Source organism: Onychomys torridus, chromosome 4, assembly GCF_903995425.1.
Source record: "Onychomys torridus chromosome 4, mOncTor1.1, whole genome shotgun sequence".
NCBI lineage: Eukaryota > Metazoa > Chordata > Mammalia > Rodentia > Cricetidae > Onychomys > Onychomys torridus.
The window spans coordinates 40,979,121-41,001,719 of NC_050446.1; the positions used below are offsets into that span (position 1 = coordinate 40,979,121).

At 38.3% G+C, this 22,599-nt stretch overlaps 1 protein-coding gene across 2 annotated transcripts in view; it reads right to left on the reverse strand.

The window, feature by feature from the left end:
- Positions 1 to 17,452, reverse strand: part of Fign (fidgetin, microtubule severing factor) — a 118,532-nt gene extending 101,080 nt beyond the window's left edge. Inside the window, exons 1-2 of one of the 2 annotated variants that reach the window (XM_036185239.1) lie at positions 17,132 to 17,452; positions 16,192 to 16,361 (exon numbers count right to left, since the gene is read on the reverse strand). In XM_036185239.1, coding sequence (XP_036041132.1) covers positions 16,192 to 16,216 — 25 coding nt within the window. In that variant the 5' untranslated portion in view covers positions 16,217 to 16,361; positions 17,132 to 17,452. The remainder of the gene's footprint in view (positions 1 to 16,191; positions 16,362 to 17,131) is intronic. The other variant, XM_036185241.1, reaches the window with a different exon arrangement.
- Positions 17,453 to 22,599: the final 5,147 nt, after the last annotated feature.

The window sequence follows — 22,599 nt, forward strand, 5'->3', positions numbered from 1 at the left end:
GAGATGCATGTTTTGAGTATGTGAGTATATTGATCTAATCAATGCTTGCATATAACACAGAAACTGGATGGGTATAGACAATGTGGATAATCATAAAATTAACCATTAAATGGGACCTTTTACCTGGTATAGCTGAATCCATTCTTCCTAACTCCCTATTTCTGTCTATGTGATGTCTTCTACAGAGAGTACCCACACTTCAAACAGCAACTATATGAATAATCATTCCCTGTCAACCACTTTTTGACAGATACTCAATCTGATTTCCAGTTAAGGTATTTGGGGGACAGAGATGTAGACAAGCAAATGATTTAAAGCTCCACTGGCTAACCACTAGTCATTAACACACAGTCAGCTGAGAAAACGATGGTTCTGACCTGAAGCCTTCATACTTCTGAGTCTATTCTTCTGTACGACTTTATGAAATATAACTTTAATTCTTAAATGAATAGATTTTGATGATGTGACTGCATTGATTAGTTTATGTCTACACCACTCTATTTCCTTGACTGAAATTATAGGGTTGAGAATGGAGACAATCGTGTTCTTCACATATGCACTATACGCACGCACAGCCATTAATATTTGTTAACACTCACCTTAAGCCCATCCACCTGATTCTCCTTAAAGAAATGCTGGCTCCCTGGCTCCCCACTTTGTTCAGGGGAATGGCTCTGATGCTTGCTATTTACTGGTATAACTCTCTCATTTGGTCTTGTTTTATAAAATAGAGTTAACTGTTATCTGTGAAATCTCGAGAGCACAGCAGATGGTCACCAGTCATTATTTTCAATTTGTTTCGTTTCTAGTAAGAAGAAAAACTCTGAGGTAGTGATGCAAAGGAATCTAGAAGCCTGTGGGATAACTCAACCAGTACCAGAAGATTCACTGAAAACAGAACACAGCATCCCTTAGATTTTGCAGTACTTTAAGATTTAATACAATTCCCCCCATAATGGGAATGCTATTGGAATAATTTATCTCATTTCTTAGTGCAAAATTTCTGGAGAATTTAGTGTTTTTCTTTTTCAAGTAACCACAGTTTCTAGAAGCAACTTATAAACATCATGTTTGTCATCACCAACAACGAAATTACTTTTCTTTCTTTCTTTCTTTCTTTCTTTCTTTCTTTCTTTCTTTCTTTTTTTTTTTTTTTGTCCCTCTAAGTAGCCCCATTGCCCAACAGAAAATGGGAGCCATTTGTGAACAAGTGCACATGTACAGAAAATTAAGCTGTAAATATCTGGTCTGGGTTATTATTGGAATCTGGAAACATCTGAGGCTACAAGACCATCCAAGCCCCGCAACCATGATGTACAGGTAATTGCTTAAATGATTTATACCTTACTCTTTCTATTAAAACTGTCTTTAAAGCGAAACATTTGTAAGCTTGGTTCTGCAATAAAAACTGCTATCTGATTTCACTTGGACAAAATGTTGTGAAAGATGTTACATTTCTTCAAGGACATATGCATGGCTAAACTAAGCCCTGCACAAAGACTGATTCCAAAAAAGAAGTTAATGACCACAAAATATGAGCTATGGTATAGGCATGAGTGACGTGTGCAAATGTGGCCATCTGCTCAGAGCAAATAAGCATTAGGAGAAATAATTGTACATGGGACTGTTGTTTGTTTGCTTCTACTATCAATAAAAGTATTCATTAAAAGCATCCTTGGGGCTGGAGATGTAGCTCAGTGGTAGAGCATTTCCCTAACATACATATTAAACCTATCTTAAATGGCTCCTTAATGACCATTGTCAGTTTCAGTTTTTATTTCTAATAAATATTGCTTACCAAGACTTCAAATGGATGCCATTCTAAACCTAACTCCCAGGGGACAGAGAGGTACTACATCAGGGAAAAACAGGAGCCACTTAGACAAGAATGAAGGTAGATTTAAAGTGATGCACTCCAATGTATAAAGTTAACAACTGTCTGCTGACTCAGAATGAAGGTGTTCAATGTTGTCATATATTACAGGTTTCTCTACTGAAGACGTTCCAGGCATGCACACACACATACAAACACATTTGGTTATATTCACATACAAAAAGCTATGATTTATTTCAGATTTCAAGGCAAATGTAGTTTCACATTCTTCAACATTTCCATGCCTAAACCTCACTAAAATTTCAGTTACTCACAGGTACCCATGTATATGCAATATAAAAGAACATGAGACAACATTTTATAATGTCATTTGTTGTATGACTAGTAAGCATATTTGAGAAAGAAAATGACTCCCAAGAACACAAGTTGAGATAGCTCCTGAACCACTAGAAGATTGAGGTTAATAGTTGGACTCACAGCTAAAATTAAAATAAGCCATTGACCAGTGAATTGGAACCATGGTTCGTATTTTGTGGTCATTAACTTATATCATGACCCTTTCGCAGGCATCTTTCAATATGCCCCTATTAAAAGTCTAAAGGAAAAATGACTAGCATTTTAGGTGCAAAGAATCTTCATGGATACTCCAGTCATCTCACTTAAAATCCCACAACTCCCTGTTCATAAATCAAGCAGACGTTTAAGGCAGCCCGTTTAAACCTTACCTTGCTTTAGTTTGAATATTGGCAAGCTACCATCATGAGGCTTCACAATTCAATCTTTAATCTCTGGTAGATTTGAATTTCCACTTCAGCAAGTTTTAACTTGCTTAAAAATTATTGAGTGGCTACAGAAAACCTGGAGGACTGATTTAAAGAGGCAACACATGGATCTTCACTCTAGCAGACAAACTGGAGGACCAGTTTGGTTACTTTGATCATATTGTTTCAGCATTTTTAACTCAATAATGTACTGTCCTTTAGTGTAAATGCTGTTTGCTGAAGGTTCAGTGTTTATAATGCAATTAACTAAACAACATGTGTCCTCTATCACTCAGTGGCACCTCTTTATAATAATCCAGGTTCAACAGCCACACTGCAGACATTTTCTTCTACCTAGAGTATGAGACTCTTCCAGATTTCAACATGAAGCTAGCATCTGGAACTCTTCATCTCTGAAAAGCCCAAGTTAGAAAAAAACAAGTGAGTTTGTAGAAAAGGTACAGTTTTCTTTTAAAGATGTGTATTTCAAAGAATGATGATAAAGTGTTTGGGTTTTGTTTTCGTTTTTTGTTTTTTGTTTTTTGTTTTTTTTTTGTTGTTGTTGTTGTTGTTTTAAAGTGGACTCTTTCCTGAAGCAAGGCGAACAAGTACTAATACATCTTTAGTTTTAAAAGCACAGTGTTAAACTGAAACTTTTAAAATATTGTTGACTGATCCATCACAATTTCAGCATTTGGTTAACTTGAAATTCCCTTGGAAATTTTGAGAATTTCATTTGTTGTGAGACTAGACTAGTCAGCAGATTCAGAATGAAACTGACCCCCAACACACGCTCAACTGGTAAAGGAACTGAGCCACTGGAAGACAGAGGTCAATGGGTGGACTTGCAGCTGAATTCTTTACAGCCCAGTGTTTAGTGCAAAATAAATTAATACTGTCAGACACTAAACAGAACAAAACAGCGCCAATGAAAATGTTAACCAAAGACATTTACAAACTACAGATTTGCTGCAAGTTCAGTCAGCATACCAAGAACAGGTCAGCGAGTAGTGTCTCAGGTCTTACCACCCCAAGTACTGTCATATCCCCCCAGAAGTACACGCTGAGTACACAGCACAAGTTTAGACTCCGTATTAGTCAGAGAAAAGACAGCCTAGGAAGAAATGTCAGGGTGTTGCTGATTTCCTCTGCTCAACCAAAGGCTGACTAACCAATTACTCAGCAAACAGCACCAGTATGGCAAACACTGAGAGCAAGTCCCCAGTTTCGATATTTTATGGTTAATTTTCAGACTTCAAATTCACAAGAAAAAGAATCAGTGAAAAGGGAGTGCCATTACCCGACACTCTCTCTTGTAGCCTATAATCAAAATAGTCAAGAGAACTACACTGTGTGGGGTTTTTAAAGAAGCACTACCATGTGGCTGTAACAGGACAATTTAAATGCCTCCTACCCAGGTATATAAAATGGAATGGATTTTTTAGATACATAATTACACAACTATTTTTCAGGGTTATATTGTCTCTGTTTGGTAATTATACAAAGAATACAAAAATATGGTTTTTTAGGTTTTTGGCTAAGAAATTGAAACAAGGTCAAGTGATGTAGACATAAAATGTCCTGAGACAGGGAATGTTGTACACTAATTTGAAAATGAATACAAAGAAATCTCATTGTTTAAAATGAAGTATATAATTTTTGTATCTTTTTCACCATATGTTTTCAAGAACCTTGTTATTTTTTTAAAGTAAGATTAGTGAATGAGTAACAAAATGCCAGTTTCCATTGCTTTGACCAATTCAAACCACCAGACATTTACCTATACAGTTCATACACTGTGTGTACATGCTAAGGAAATTAAAAATGAATTTGATTTGTCTGCTCATAGGAATTTACAGTTCCTTAATGGGAAAAAAAATACAAGCCAATGAGCAGCAGCACTCAGGAGAAGAAAGATAATGTTAATGACCAAAGGAAACTCTGTGTGTGTGTGTGTGTGTGTGTGTGTGTGTGTGTGTGTGTGTGTGTGTCTGTGTCTGTGTGTCTCTGTCTCTGTCTCTCTCTCTCTCTCTCTGGGGAGGTGGGGGGTAGGGGAGTCTTTTGTGTTCAGGAGCCTGCTGGAGGCCAGATATGGACAGCAAGTATCTTTTTCAAGTGTCTCCACTTTATGTTTTGAAGAAGTGACTCTCTTTGGAACTGACACTGTCTCATTTAAGACTGCTAACCAATAAACCAGGAGAATTCTCTTTCCTCCACCTCCCAGGCACAGGGATAGGTGTAAACTACCATGTCAGGCTTTTATATGGGTGCTGGGGATTTGAATTCACATTCCCATGCCTTCTTGGCAAGTACTTTACCAACTGAGCCATATCACTAAGTCTAAATGAAGTATTTTAATATGTTAAGGATAAATCAAGTAAATATTTTTTAAAGAAATCAATCCTAAATAGATTTGGTAGATGCTACCGACTTGGAGCTGGATACAAAGTCCTGGTAGGATTTTAACCAAAATTGAAGAGTATCCTAGGAATATAATTAAGGCAAACAGAGACTGGATGAAGTACAGTGAAGAGATTCTCTCTATCATTTCATGAAGATACAACTTTCAGACCAATCTACTTTTTATATTTTAGAAGATTTAAGGTCCCTATAGCCACTGAATATTCTAATCTGACTGCTAATCTTTTTTCAGTTTCTTACAGAGGAAATGCACTAGCTAATTAATACTTATTGTCTTCCAAGGTATTGGAATATCTGACACTTTTACTTCCAACCAATTAGTAACTATATTTAGTATAAAAAAAAAAAAAAAACTGTGAAAGGTTCAATCACGCAACAAATGGTCCTTTGGCTTCCTTTACTGTTTCCAAGGTAAGATCTCTTGCTCCATGAAGAGAAATAGAGCCCTTCTCAAGGTTCCTAGCCACCCAAGCTCACTAGTAAACGGAGAAACAGCTCGGTATTGTTCCTTAGCCATTATGGAATACCGTCGCTTTTTATGACAAGGAGAATTGAGGTTGAGCACAGTTGAACGACTCACCTAGGCAATCAATACAAGAGGCTGTGGACCTCTTACTATCTATCATGTTTTCTCTTCACTGTCATTTCCAAAGTCCTGAGCTGCACCATTCTCTACTCCGAGATTTCACGCAGGAAATCATTCATCATTAATATACTTAATTATGAATAATAATTTGTGTGTAGATAAAAATATCTTTTAAAGAAAGTGAAATTTTTTATGAGTTCATGAGATGTACAAATCTCTGGGCCCGTAAAAGTGACTGACATGACTAACTTTACATTTGAAATCGTTTCAGGAGCAAAAAATATGCTGCTTCTCTTTGACTCCACCCTCCTCCCTTAAATAATTAATAAATAATAACCAAAACCATTCACATAATTAGTCTGGAGTAGGGCTCATGAAAATGTGAGGTTTGTTGGAATGGGTTATTTCTTTCTCTTCTCTTCTTTCTTTCTTTTTCCATGTGACCTACCTCCACCCCCACCCAGAGACAGAATTGTGATGTATTCAGGGCTGTGTTCAAACTTGTGATCCTAGCATGCATCACTGTGCCAGGCTGATGACAGTAATGTCAATCCAAAAAAATAAAATAATTTTATAAAACTCAACTCAAACACCTATCTGCTTCAAGGACCAGAACAGCTGTACAGCAATAAAACATACTTTATTCAAAAAGAAGCAATATAAGAGACAGATGTCAATAAATCTTTTTCTATAACTTCAACTATGGGCAAAGCAAATTCAAGATATTAAGAGAGAAAAAAAAATGATTCTAAGGGTAAAATTAGCCCCCATTAAAAACATAGAGGTCCTTAAACATTTTCAACTTACACGCAGGTAAAAATCAGTATTTTCATGTATATAATCACAAATTCTGTTATTCAGAATATGATATAGAACCTGCCACCTCTTACAGGGAGATTATAATTTGCTTAGATCATAGTACACTGGTCATTAATTCTAGTAAGTGATCACTTTTGCATATAATTACATTAGGATTAAATCAGCATAACTATAGGCACTGTTTTCAGCAAACCACAGGAGAACAGGACACTGAACTTGGCCTCAACAACTTGCTCCAATTTCTTTCTCCTTTGCCTCTGTTCTCCTTTTCTACCAGATGCCATTCATCAAAGATAGTTTGTCCATGGCCACAAAGGCAGCTTTACCCCTGTCCCTACACACACCCTCATATCCTCTTAACTAATTCAGACCACCTCCTCATGCCCTAAATCTCCATATTCTAGGAGGTCAAGAGAAATTTGATTTTCCAGATGATCAAGTAATAACCAGTCTTGCATATAAGTTTATAAAGAATGCAGGTCTCACCACAGTCCAGATGCACAGGTAGGTGGTACATTATAGCTCCGCAGTGGGGGGCTAGCTGAGATAGCGAGGTTCGTGGTGAGTATGCAGATAGCAAAACTGGCCTAAGCACTTTGCCCTGCCAGGAAGTAAAGGATAGCTGCAGAGTTGATTCTTAAAAATATAGACAAATGTTTGACAACATGTATTTAGGTGCAAATGCATGTGCATTGCAATCACCCATCTCAACAACTCCCCTGGGATCACATTGTGGCAGTGGGTTGGTAATGCAATTTCAAAGGAATATTACAAACTTGTAAAAGTGTGGGACTTTATCCATTCTGATGCACAAACTCATGGCACACGTGAGAGTGGATTTCCTGTGTATCTTTAAAATTCAGTAGCATAAAATCATTTCCCCATAGAATGTTTTACTTTGGTGCTAAAACAGAATATCAGAATGAAAAATTAAATAAGAAAAGCATTGATTTGGTGTCTGCACTCATTAAGTAATACATTAAGATCAAAACATAACAAAGAACTTTTGTTATTACATTTCCCTAACAGTTTAGCGTTTGAAATTTATTGACAGAGATTGCACACCCATATCTTAAAAACTCAAGAGATTCTGCACACTCACAGAATGCCTTTGTAATGGGACACTAGCTCCAACTGAAATCTATTTCTCAAGGGTCTACTATCTCAGCATATATAAGTAAGTTTCCATCAATGGTTTGTTGATTTCAAAACATATTTTTTAAATTAAGGAACTTAATAGTATTCATGGTACACTTAAAATATTCCTGGAGGCAGAACACTCTTTGCTCATACGGGCATATAAAGCTCCAAAACTGCTCATCATTTTTCTCAATTCTGTTTGTGAGACAAGGATTTGAGGTCCCAATATCTGCACATGGCTCATAACAGTAACCTCCCTCCCCAATGCTTCCTGATAACCTAAGTAATGTAAATGAAATCTCTTTTGAAAAGGAAGACTGAGAATTCAGACTGAAGGCAAAGAACACGATGGTGGGAGTCAGGCCATAAGACCCACATCTTTTGTAAAAAGGATTGAAAATTGACTCCAGGTCTATGGATTCAAGAACAGAAAAGTCAGTTTAACAGACATGCTGTAAAAAGTAACGTGGCTATTATTCTTAACAAGTTACATATTGGGTATTATTCTTTAAAAATGAGTCATAAAATATCATTTTAAGTACTTAAAGTCATGAATATATACCTCTGCTTGAATATAATTTTTCATTTTCCAGGAAAGGATACATTCTCTAACTAACCCTGTTAACCTAATTACTCATTAAAATATCAAAAAAATCCTTGACACCAATACCTTCACAAAGAAATTTATCCAGGTACATGTACAAATGGATATTCCATTTAGATAGTCAAACTGCAGTTCTGATTTAAAAGAGTCCCTGGGATCCCTATAATACTTAGCAGTGAAATTTGCCTCCCCCCCCCCCAAAAAAAACATTCAAAGTTTGCAAACAGTCAAGCTGTCTTTTCAATACCTCACTTTTCTAGCCACACATTTCTATTCAAAAGTATTAACTAGTAAGCATAAAAAGATAATAGTAGCCTGCTTATTTAACAGTATTTGTTTCATCTTAAAACAGGGATTAAAATGAAAATGCCTTCAATATTAAGGCAATCTTTTTTTTTTCTCCTACTCAAAATAATTATCTGGTAAGATTAAAATCAATGAATCATACCTAATTAAGATTTCTAATTTAGCATCATTGAGGTATGTGATCTGAGAGCAAGTGTTTATTCTTAACTTCAATTTGAAACAGGGAAAAGGGGGAAATGCAGGGAAATAAAAAAAGCTACTGCAGTCAGAGGAACCTTCCACAGTACCACATAGTAAACGAGATTTGAGGCTTAATTATTTTTGAATCCAAACATTTCATATGAACACATAAAGAAAGATAGGAGTAAGGTTAAGAGAGAGAGAGAGAGAGAGAGAGAGAGAGAGAGAGAGAGAGAGAGAGAGCAGACTTAGAATTGTATTACAGAAACTGTAGACAAAGCATAGAACACTGAGAAATACTGATTGATGAGCACCCAACAACAATATTCCACAGTTACAGTGTCCTTCATGCAGACAATCCCTAACGGGAGGGTTAAAATACTTATTTTCAGCTTCCTTTCTTTAGAGTATATATCAATGGAAAGAACAACATCTCATTGTTCTGGGAACATATCTTCCCAGGACTCTATAGTGTTACGACAAAGTCTCGGAAGGCATTCTAAATAAGTTCCATTTTTTCCCTTCCTCTAAAATATCTCCAAAGCCCCCTTCTCCACCCCAGTCTTGGGTGACATAAAAGAAGAGTGACTTTTTCCCAGCTCTTTGATATCTTCTTTCTTGCAATAGTGATCTGATGTAAGAACTACCTTTTGAAAATCAATGGCCCAACTTCAAGTGCACTCAAACCCACACTTGCTGGGCATTCCATCATACCTCAGTCTTTATCTGAAAAGCTGCTCAGCTTCAAGATGTAGTTTGGGACATCTCAATGTGAAATATCTTTTTATTGAGCAGTGCATTGGGAAACAAGAATTTCAACTGGGGGAGGGGGAGCATTTGCAAAGAATGGATAAACCAAAGTAGAAAAGCAGCCACACCTAGAGACTATAGGTCAGAGGGAGGCAGGGTATTTCAAGGCAAGCTGAAAAAGTAAGTTCCCAGTTTGAATGAGATTACCACACATGACTCCTGCATGAAAGAGTTGTTTTCTCCTTCAATATTCCTGTCACCACAGTTATGCAGCTACAATGCTACTTCCTCATGTCAAAATACCAGTACTGCTGCTAACCTAACAAGGTGTTATTGATGTGTTTGTCCCTCTTCTCTGACTGCCACTCAATGAGCTGTGATTTTATTATTTTTAATTGTCAGGATTTTATGTACATTTCGATAACTTTATATTTCTTGACCTTAGGAAAGGGCAGAGGTGGTACAAGGCAAGGAAGAGCCATCCAGGCTCTTATTACCAATCTCTCTGAAATAATTCCTCTGTGTTTGGGATACACTTACTTAACTGTGTACCTTATTTGTATACATAATGTACCTATGTGTACACATAATCAAAACTACCAACAGTCATGAGATATAGCAAGTACAAGACAATATGAGATTAAAACAAATATGTCGGTTTAAGGGTAAAAATAGAAGTACCCAAAGGCCTATTATTTTATCTGTTCTCTTTAACAACTCCCATTAGTACCCTTTTAGACAGAGCCAAATCGAATAAATAGCATAGCCAGTCTCCACGTCAAAAACCACTGATTTCCCCAAAGCTGTCCCTTAATACACTTTGTAGACAGTAAACCCAAGTGTAGCCTCATTGCCCTGTGACCTCAGCAAGCACAAAGACCCCAACACAAGGGCTTTGCACTTGCTGGAATGGTCTGTCGTGGCTGTCTTGAAATTATGAATAATTTTTAAATACGCTAGCTCAGATTTTCATTGTATGCCGGGCCCTATAAATGAGGAAGATGGTCCTAGCTGAGGGTCATGGCATTTGTAAATGAAAAAAAAAAAAAGTCAAAAGAATAGCACAAAGTTTCCTGCAATATACAGACAGCCATGACTTCACATTGCACTGCCTTTCAAATCCAATTCCACATGCTACTGTTTCTCTGCATAATACTGTCTCAGGAACCAATGCAGGAAAGTGCAGGTCATTCATTCTCTGAAAAGTTACATTCACACATGCACAACATTCAATTGTCAATGATTTTTTAAAGCATCAAATTGATATGTAGAGTATTAGTTAAAACAAGAGGGGTTTCTGTGGGGAAAGTAAAATGCATGTTCTGTTCCCTCAGCAGCAATATATCTATAAACCACTGTGACAAATACGTAAATCAATAGCAGAGACCAAAATCCAAAGAAAAGAAACTGAGGAAAGCATTTTCAACAGTAAGATATTCAGGAAAAAATTTATGAGTGTTTTAAATTTTGCATTTTGCATCAAAAATCTTTATTTGTAAATGATGTACTAGTACATTACATATCATCAATAATTTTTAATAAAAGCTATTCAGCTTATGAAAATAAGAACAAAATCTTAACAAGGACCAAGATTTCCAAGATTATTTAATTTTTTTTCTAAAAGAGACTTTTTTTTTTTCCAAACCAAAATAAATAAATGAGTTAGAGGGCAGAAAAGATGTTAACCTTGGGACCTTCACATAATAAATTCTGCATTCTACTTTAAAGCCCTCTCAGTTTTAAAATAGGTTTAGAAGAGATAGTACAAATCCAAAAATACGAGCAAACGCATCCATTTTTACATCATTTGACGTGAATTCTCATGAACTGAAACCCGCCTTTGGAGTGCCTCAGAGTGTCAATATTCAAGCAACAGGACAAGAAGTAGATTTGTTGCATAAAATATGTAAATATTATTCACAGACAGTGCCAGATGATATCTAGTGTTTTGATGGTTTCGGATCACCTGCCTGCTCTGCCCCCTCAATCTGAGTGACCACTAGTCAACAGGTATCCAAGGGGCATGCCAGGGCTGGGCATGTACCTGTGCTTTTAGCCTGGAGACCCTGGCATACCCACCTGCTTTCAATTTGCTTTAAATCTACAAGTACCATCCATCTTCACCATGCTTTGTCAACTCCTTATTTTCACTGTTTTGTCTACTCTGAACTTGCACATTTCTTTTAGTAAACAACTTACAGACATTTAAATGGCAAATGCAGGAATTAGCAGTCAGCACTCCTGTCGATGAGTCTCTGCTGGAATTTTCTACCAGAATTTAAATGGAAATAAAAGAAAAACAAGAAGTAAAAAAATAAAAACAAAAATAATTTTAAATGAGGTTAGAAAAAAGAAAAAGATTGTGATAAAATTCCAACCATAAAAATATTAGCTGAGGGTGCCATTTATTTGTATTGTTTCCAAGAAAAGAAAAGTATATGGCTGTGTGTTCATAAGTTATCAATTTTTAGACTGCAGTCTTTGCAGTGTTACCTGAAGAAATAGCTAAGTTCAAATGACAATAGAATATTAGCTTCTATATATCTCTATAAAAACAGTGGTTTACGTATTTGTCATGGTGGTTTATCTTAAAAATGCCTTGTGACATTTGCCCATTCTAATTTATCGATAACTTAAACAACAACTGATATGGTAATTAATAGAACCTTCTCCACCAGTAACGGCCAACATTTCCACAAATGTCTGCAACAATTTTTTGTTATCAAAAACAGATAAATCAATTTAAATTCTTGGCAATTAAATGCATTATCTCCACAACAATGCCTGTGGCACTTTATAAAGTGATAGGCGGAATTCAGCCAGGGGAGTTCATTGATGAAAGGAAAAAGCTGCAGACATTCCTGTAGAAAAGCAAGGTTCTGAGAACAGCTAGAAAGCCCAAAACCAAAAAGGCCTGCAATTGTTTCAAATACACCTAATCATTCTGCTGATGTGGGGCGATTAAAACTGATTACTTAATTAGGCAATCATTAGGCTTCCAAAAACACCGACAGAAAGAGGGAGTTCAGAGAGCCCACCTTCACCTGGAAATGGCAATCCTGCAACCCACTGCAACTTTCTGCATCTGCCTGTCTGTATAAACCTGGGCAAGATAGTAACATCCACAGCCTGGCGGCCTGGAGCTCGGGGAACAAGGCAGTTTGGCAGGAAGGAAAGGATGCACTTCTTTCAGGAGGCTGGATTTCTAAACTATCTTAGAAGGAGCAGCTAGTGCCGCTGACTGTCTCTGTGGACTCCTACAGTAGCTGTCTTGTGCTCTGACCACATGCTTGTATTAGCTGAAGATAATTAATGACATTTCTACTCTGCTGCACGTCTGTCAGAAGCAGCAGCCTCCAAAATGCTTTCCAAAGTTCATCACAGCAAAAACAGCAGCAACAACAACAAAAAAGAATTTCTGCTAGAAGCTCAACTGCCAAGAGTCCGAAATACAACTTTAAAAAACATAAGAAAGAATGAAAGAAAGAAACCCTTTTTGTCCTCAGAAGGGTTAGTTAGATGCTGGTTTAAGAACCTCACAGATTCAGTGTGAGAAGAAAAATAGAGTAATTTTTTTAATGTTTCTTGAAATAATTGCAAAAGACCCTATAAACTCTCTATTGAGGAGAAAAGCAAAGAAAAGCGAGTGTACTCACATGCATAGTTTCCAAACAAAAGTCTCACCCTCTTCCAGGAAAACCACAATGAGACTGTATTTACCCTTCTATGATTCTTTCATTTCAGACATGATTAATTAGCAAGTATTACACTCCTCAAAACTCCCACCATCTCTTGCCTGCTTATTTAACAGTGTGCATGGGAGAGCAAGTGTCCACCAGCACTGTAAGGCAGGTAGCCAAAAGCTCTGTCTCAAGGAAACACTTTTCTATCTTTACGTCCAAAAATAAAGCAAACTGCTTTTAGCTGTCTTTACAAAATATTTTGGGAGAAAATGGATTATCATTTTAAAAATGTTTTTCAATTTTGAATAATGCATGCACTGTATTCAGGAAAATGTGCCATGCTTAATGTGGTACCCCTGTTTTTAAACTGAGACTCCAAAAGTCTCATAAGTCTGTACAGTTTATATTGATAACCAACCACATGCAAAATTAATAAACAATAGCAATGGCACATGCCAGAATGTTGGGGACAGAGTTTAAAAGGAAATAAAAAATGAGCACTTTGCTAAATAAAAGTTAGTCACAATTACAATGAAAACCACCAAGAGTAAAAGAATAAAGAGAAAGAACTCAATATTTAAATGAATGAAAAGTGCTGACTCTCAATATTGTTCCAAACACTCTTTCAAAATAAAGTTTCCTTGCAAACAATCTCTTTTCAAAATGCCCATATTAATCAAGAAGCTGCTCATAACTGAAGTATTATAAATGTATGTATGTTAGAACCACCATCAATTTATAAACCCTGAGATTTCCCCCTGAAACCTTTACCAATTGTAATGGCTAGAAAACTTCACACATAGCATGGTACTAACAAATAGATCTCGTTGGTTCTGGAAAACAATTTTTTAAAAAAAAATCTATATTGGTCAAAATATCTTTCTTTTTCTCCCCGTTGTATTAAATTTAGGATCAAAAGCATCAAAGAAGCTTCCACCTCAGACCTAACTTTTAGAGGATCAATGTGACAAGGCAGCCCCTGATAGATGTTTCTCTTGATAAACGACTTGTTCAAAAGAGACATTGTAGCTTTCATTTCCTGACCACAACACACTTTTAATTTGCAACAGCAGAGCTGAGGAGTGTGGGCACTTGCCCACTTCGTAGCCTTTTGGGTTTGTGGCTCTTGTTCCTTTAGGCCACACATCTGAGATAAACAAAATCTAAAAACAATCAAAGTGATAGAAAATAGAGGCCACTGATGCCCTTTAATTCATATATACATGTGTCTACTTTCTATACACGTGTATATATTTATGCGGATATATGTACACACAGACGTTATCAGATTCCAGTGAATGATAACAAGACTTCTGAACATCATTTGCACACCCAACCCAGCATTTAAACACACAGAGAAATAAATTATCTGACTATTACTTAATTGTAAACAAAGTGTAGTCTCGGAGCAATTTACATACTAAAATTTGCTGTTACATGCCTTCAATGGTATTATTGCCCGTGTGTGTTTTTACTTATTATTGCAATAATGAGTATTACTACTATCCAGAAACCATGTTTAAGTATCAATACGGTGAACAGTCAAACCATCCAATTTCTGCTCTCAGCACATTGTCCGAGCTCCGATTTAAAATTTATAAATGTAATATCCTCCTGATCACAGGCAGCAGCCCAATCTGCTCTGAATATATATTACAGCTTTAACATCACAGAGGGAAATCGCCCATCTGGCAATCCCATTCGCTCCAACAGCTCCAGGGGAAAAAAAAAAACTGTGCTCTCTCCTCCTTAAAACATTTCTCAGGGCAAATTATGTGCATCTAAAATAAACAGTCTTCTTATTGATCGATTCAAAGTCAACAAGTTCCAAATGCAAAATCCAATCAAATCCTTCCTATCCTGCAAGTGTGGTGTGTGTTTAGTCCTAGAGTCAGCAGAGCCCAGGCAGAAGAGCATGTCGCGCTAGGAGTCCTGAAGTCCCTTCCCGAGTATTCTCATTTGTGTTATGAGAAAGCACTAGCCAGGGCCACACTACAGATGCCTGGTAGCTTTGCCCCTCTCTCATTTCTTTCTTCTATTTCTGTCTCTCCTTTCATTCTTTTAAAGAGAAATCCATGGCATGGGGAAATGTAACAACAACAACCAAACAGTTTAAAGTGCACATATTCTTTGGTCATGCAAAATACTTTCTCATCGTTCTGTTGTTGGCCCCTTTTAGTCTTAATTGAGTATTACAAAGTAGACACAGCACAGCCACGAGAGCTATTGAAAATCCCTCTCACTCCATTTAACTGACTTTTTTTTTTAAAGAAAGAGGAAAGAGTGATTTCATATAAAGTCAATTCAGTGCCTGATTATCTAATTCTGTCACAGGTTAAAAGTAAAAATCACTGACAGACAGACAAGTGAATGGCAAGAGGAGAAAAAACTGCCACTATTTCTTATAAGACCTTAAAGACTGGAGTAATCAAAAAATATGCACTTACATATCTTATTTTCATTTAAAAGATACACCTTCACTCACTCACCCAAGGGGGGGTCCACATAGATGAACCGATTACTCCAGAAAGTGCAATCAAGAGAGCAGACAGTCAAATTCCATTAATAGGTTGAGAAAAAAAGAAAAGGAAAATTCCATCCAGTCGTGTGTGTGTGTGTGTGTGTGTACATATATATGTATATATATATATATATATACATACATATATATATGTATATATATATATATATATTCATTAGTTAGCAACCTTTACCCCACACTCCCACCCTCTCCATCCAGCTGCCCCCCACCCAAAAAACAGTAACAAAAAAATCCCACCCTGAGTTAAACTAATTTACATACCATTTGACTTCAGCCCTATAGAGAGCATTACTAGAAACATGCAACTTCAGGATCAGAGCTAAAACCAATGAAAGTGTCCTATCCGCAAGTAATGTATTAATCAAAACTAAAATACATAAACAAGTGATAGCAAATGCAAAAAAAAGCAGAGTGACAGATTGAAATAAACAGATATAGACATGTTTAAAAAGAACTGTACATCGTGAGCATCTGATTCCCAAGCAATCTCCAATGGTTTTATCATGCTATTTAATTTGTCTTCCCTATTTAAATGCAAAGGAAGTAAATTCCAAAACTGACATACCATAAACACTGGTGCTACTGATCATTTCTTGCTGGTAGCACAAAAAGCTGAATTGGATTTCTCACAAGCAGGAATTCCAAAGGTTGCTTTTCATTAAAGCCACTTTTCCTCTCAGCTATCAAATGTCACTGCCTTGAAACGTGGGCCCTTTCGTCAGGTATTCATTTAACCTACATGCATATAATTAAGGGGGAAAGCAACATCAACAAAAAGGGGATCTCAGATCACAGGAGAAGAAAGAAAGGAAAAAAAGCACATGACCAGGAATGCAAGTCCATGTCAATTTCACTCACTCCCATTGAAACTAACAAGAGCTCCGGGGAGGACGGTAATAGGATCAGTGGATTGTATATACCATTAAATTATACATCTTTCTCTCCCGTTCCTTGCCAACAATACGCCCACCACGCTGTACCCCCTCCCGGATGATGTGCTTACATTTTTCTGCAACCGATCCTCTGACATTTTTCTCGATACCCCAGCCACGAGATTGTAATTTAACCTCAACTTTTTGTGTGTGTGCAAGATTCTTATTTACACTTCGTATTTACTTAGAAGTTAGTTCCCGAAGAAAGTCTAGCCCCACCCTATGGCTCCGCTTTCTTATTTTTTATTTTTTGAAGTAAAAAGATAGTAGTAAGTAAGCCCAATATCGCGAAAAGCGAGATTCTTGCAGTCACGAACTCTTAATCCCATACTATTGTTACAATGATTAAGCTGCAGAAATATGCATCATAATGTTTCAGGGCTACTTTCTACGGAGAAATTAGACAGCAGGTTGGCGTACAGAATAGAAACGAATGCAAATTAAATTTACTGTTTACGGCACAACTCAGAGACCTCTTCTCACTACAGGTCTTGGATCTATCTATGTTCTTTAAAAATAAAACAAAAACAAAATATTTAAACAGATGGTAGAAAACTACGAAGCTCTCCTTACCTGGACGCGCGGAGCGAGCTCCCGATAGGTTAGCGTAGCATCGATCCGATGTGTTTGCTGATGAATGGAAGCTAGGGTTAAGTGAAGGTGCCTATGATTTGAAATCATTCCAAGTTTTTGAAGGGAAGACGGACTGCAGCCTCTGCCATGTTGGAATTTCAAACCCAAAACAGCTGCTTGGAAGGAGCCAGCATGCCAGAGGCTGAGCGCAGGCGCAGAGCGCCGCCGAGCCAAATTCAAATCACTTTCACACTAAGAGCCAAAGATCAGTTTTCAAAGGAGAGAGGGAGAAAGAGACGCAGGCGGCCGCGCGGCCGGGCGTCGGGAGGCAGTGGCGAGAGGCGGGCGTTGGAGCGCGGCGGGCCGGGAGCCCCGGGAGGGAGCGGCGGCGCGGGCCGGGGCTGCAGGGGGAGCGGAGGCGGGAGGCGGCGAGCGGCGCCCGGCCGCGGGCAGGGAGGGCGCAATGGCCGGCCGCCGGGTCATGTTACACGGCCCGGGCCTCGGCGGCCGCCCAGCCTCACAACCGCGCTCCCGCGGCCCGGAGGGGGCCCCGAGGTCATGCCGGCGCTCGGGGACGCGGAGCCCGGCCCAGCCTGTGCGCGGGGAGCGACGCCCCCGGGGGAAGCGGGCCTGGGTGTCCACGCGCGATCGCGCGCCCCCGAGGGCCCCTCCCAGGCACTCCGGCCGCCGCTGCGACCCAGCCAACCCTCCCAGCCGCGGCGCGCACGGGACGGGACGCGGAGCCGGGACCTCACCCGCTCCCTGGTTCCCGAGGCCCCCAGCACCAGCCAGAAAATGACTTTATCTGCTAGGGAGAGGCAAGTTGGGGAGGCAGAGCTGCGTGAACCCACTTCTCCGCAGCTGCCTCCCCGCGAATAAATAAAACCCTAAGTGTCTAGGTGTGCGGTCCCCTCTCGAGCTCCCCGGCTCCCCTCCCTACCTCCCCCAGGCGGCTCGGGCTAGGGAGAGCAGCACCCGGGGGGCCCTCGCTGCGGGCTGCTGGTGCGCAGGCAGAGACCTGGGGCTTCAGCTTTCCCAGCCCCCCGCTATGGAGCAATCTGGGGACCCAGGAGAAGGAAGAGAGTCGGGGCTTTGTGGTGCTAGGAGCTGAGGAAGAATGAAATGTGCAGTTGAGTGTGTGGCTCGCATCCCAGGGAGCAGTGCCGTGCTGATTGTCTGTGGCTGAGATAGCCTTTTGTTCGCAACATAAGGTTTAAGAAACACACACACGTTTTCTGGGGTCTCTTGTTAGATGTAAATGTGCTGCATCCAGACGCTTACTATGCAGTGTAAGCTCAGTTGGTTTACTAATCACCCCGCCCCACCCCCAAACAATCAGGATCATTTGAATGGGAACCTCATTCAGACTTCTAGGCTGAGAGGATTGCCTTCAACCTATTTCATCCTAGACTAGCCAACCATCCAACTGAGATAATAAAGCAAACAATAACATTTGATCATGATGTCTACGAGATAATGTGGCCGGCAAAGTTCTTAAGGAATTGTAATGAGAGAAAGAGAGAGCTGAGTAATAATTTCTCTTCATTTTCATTAAATATGACTTTAATAGATAAATGGCGAGTTTATACTTTGGCCTGGTGGACATCCAGTCCTCTATATTTCAACTAAGCTAAGAATGAAAGAGGCAAATTATACATTCGACCAGGAGGCCATCTAGCTGAAAATGTTACCTTTGAAGGTTGGAGCTGAAAATGCACTTGTTTAGGGCGAATGCCCTTCCTGAGTGCCCGCTTCTCTGCCAGCTTCTCTCGGCTGGGCTTTAATAGATGAAATTGCTGCTCTCATAAAAGGCCAAACATATAATCTGAAATTAATTTCATTCTCTATTTGAGATTTTCTTGCATTTCAACAGATGCATTTGTCACAATAAAAAATTAAATGGTTAAATCTGAGCAAATGACAATTTTTGAAAGCAAAGAGCGGCACGCCAAAAAATAGTATTTGTAAGAAATGATATTTCTATTTGGAATAGATTTTGACCTTCCTGCACTTTTTTTTTTTTTTAAACTGGGATTGGAAATAAAGCAGAACTTTATTCTGAGGCAGCAGAGGACACTAAGTCGCTTCTCTTTACATTTTAGAAGACAGCATCTAAAACGATACTAAGAAAAGTTGTTCATTGGGTTTTGCCACAAAGAAATAAGAGTAGGAAAATATCTGTGGGTCGCTGTTGGAGAATGTGCAGGTGATTTTTTTTGTGTGTTTTAATCTTCAAATCACTCTTAATTTCGTTTATTGCCCATTTGTGAGGTGGCATGCAGAAATTTCCTGCACATATATGCTCTCTGTGCCAGACAGGCAGGACTGCTCTGTCCTTGTTTGCTGAAAAATATACACACACACACACACACACACACACACATATATATCAAACCATACACTGGACACAAATACAATACATGGGGATGACAGACTTAAGGCAATTCTCTAGCATAATCTAAAACAAAATAGTCCTTAGCTTTTAAAAGGGAAAGAGAAAAGTATGATGAGCAAAAGTTCATTAATATATAATAGCTGGCACTTTCTTCAATTTCCTTATGTATTCATCGAAATATTATTAAATCCAATGTTCAACCTACCAGCAAATATAATTTGACTGTAAAGTTATAAAAAGGGAAAAACTATTCAACAAAGCACTGCATGTGTTTACAGACTTTTAAATTGTCCAAAATCTAATATACCCCAGAGGGAAAAGGTCTCACATAAAAGCATACACATTATAGAATCATATATGTAATAAAAATCCACAGAGGATTTGTATTGAATGATTTCTAACTTTTACTTTTCTTTATAAGCAAAAGTTGCTTTTCTTCAATTACTTTAAGGAAAATAAAAAGTGTTTTTTACAAAGGCTCATGGCTTTGCCTGCCATGTTTATATTTTTTATAACACTCTTTAGTAATATGCTAAAAATAAATAGCATTGTATTGGCCATAATATTCCATTCCCATTCATCATTAAAACCTGCAAGTCTTGTCTGACTGCAACAGATTTCCTTCTCTATAATATGTACTATATAACTTTTCTTGCTAAACATGAAAATTAGAAATTGAGCATTAAAATAGATTGATCTTCTAATCAAGGCAGCAGTTAATTCAGGTAGAACCAACTTGACTCAGTTTTCCTGTTGTGCTCATGACCCTGTGATTCATCTTTACTTTTTAAATGGTAGAGACATTAAAACATAAACAATTGTATTTGAACAAGTTGCTTTTCTACATGGTACATCCTGGTTAGGGCTTTTTATGAAAATCAGAAGGAAAGTAGCCTAACTATTGTTCTCTTTGAGGGTGCGTATGTGACCTACCATAGATGTGAGTGTATATGGGTATGTTTTTCTCAGGCTAAGAAAGAACTCTTACTTTCCTTCCTCCTCATCCACAAGGTAATATAAGCAATAACAAAAGTGAAAAGTAAGACAATAATCATAGATATAACTGAATGTGATTATGCAGATGGCTGTCTCCTGACCCTTACTAGACCAAGGGGAGATCTAAGCTAGGGAAGGTATAGGATGGGTGTTCATGTCATGGAGAGGAAAGCAAGATGGCCTCAGGCACAGGTGGAAAGAAGGAAACAAATATCGGATGTTATACAGAAAGGCAAGCATGATGGGCTACTGTATACAGTCGTCATAAAATTCTATACATAATTTAATTTTTAACTACTATATTTCAATCTGAAACTTATGTTTGATATATTTCCATAAAATTGACTAGTATCTTCTTCTAAACTATTTAGTAGCCACTGATTAAAATCTAGGCAATCTAGATTGTGTTTTAAGTAAGTCTTCCAGTAATGAAAATTGTTTTAATTCGATATTTTCAATGTATCTTTAGAATTGAAGAGTATTTAAATTGCCAATATCTGCGCTTGAATTCAGCAAAGGTGACTCAGAAGTTTTTATTCAGCCCCCTCCCTCCATGAGAAACCAGTGTAGACCTTGACCTTATTGAATAAAATTACTGAAATTGTACGGAATTACACTTGAATCCAGACACTGTCAAATGGGGCTAGGATACTTCATGTAGACCCTTATTGACCCAGCAGCCCATGCTGAGTTGATAGTCCCTGAAATGTTCTCTTAGCTATGCAGACATGTGTTCTTCAGACAATACATGATAGTATGTTTATCCATTCACATGTATTTAAAGTATCCATATGTTTGCTTGCCACCTCTGACTGTCTTTTCATGGTTCTCTTAATCATTCAAAAAGAGCATACTGAGTACTTACTGTGACTGAAGGTACTGTGCGGAAAAACCGCAAATTTAAACAAAACTGGTGTTAACATGTTTAGATAAAGTCAGATAAATACAGCTCAAAGTATACGTTGGAAGTGCATTTATGAAAGATTCTAAGCAGAAAGAAAGAGTTGTGTTTTGCTTTCTGTTCATGAGGGGGGGGACAGTTTCTCTGGACTTAGTAGTCTCATTTATCTTCCAAAGCATAAACCACTGTGGTTTGCACACGTTACCACATTTCTCCCTCTGTTCTCTTGCCCTCTGTCTTCATCTTGGGTTAGTTCCTCCCTCCTTTTGTAAAGGCTAATATGCTTTAGATTTTCAATATTTACCTCCTCTAATTTAAGGACCATTCATCTGGGCTCTCATCAGACCCTATATCTTTATGTCCCTTCACATCTATTTTAAAGCACTTCTAAAGCCGGGTGGTGGTGGCAAACACCTTTAATCCCAGCACAGAAAGAGAGAGAGAGAGAGAGAGAGAGAGAGAGAGACAGAGACAGAGACAGAAACAGAGACAGAGACAGACAGAGAGACAGAGACAGAGAGACAGAGGCAGAGGCAGGTAGATCTCTGTGAGTTCAAAGCCAGCCTGGTATACAAAGCGAGTTCCACGAAAAACACAAAGTTACACAGAGAAACCTTGTCTTGAAAAAAGAAAAAAAAAAATGCACCTCTATGACTCTGCTATCAGGCAGTAAGCATTCTGAGGGCAGGCAGGCATCCATGTTCACTTTTCTTAACCCAATGCCTTAATTAACACTGAAACTTGTAAGTGTTTGTAAGAAATGAATGATTTCATGGTAGAAGACGTAGAGATGAACAGAAAACAAAAATTGTTGGGTTTTGCTAGAAACTGTTAACTATATCTCTGAGACACATGGGCTGAATAGGAAGTGTGTGTGGAAATAAGAAACGGTGATGTACAATAGAGCAGCAGGAGTGGGTACTAGTCAAGAGGCCTGCATTGCAATAGGCAGGTAACAGGAAATTCTGGATGGTTTCTAAGCAAGGGATTTATGTGGATTCAACCTTGCTTTGCGAAGATGGAGCTAACAGAAGCAGAAATTCGGAAAACAGCTGTAAAGTTATTGCAATCATCTAATGTTTTCTGGTCCCTCAAACTGTCAATGTTTCTAGAATGTTCAGTGATACATTTCCTTGCTTTTTTTAAATAGAGGGTCTATTTGTATTGATTGTTCAA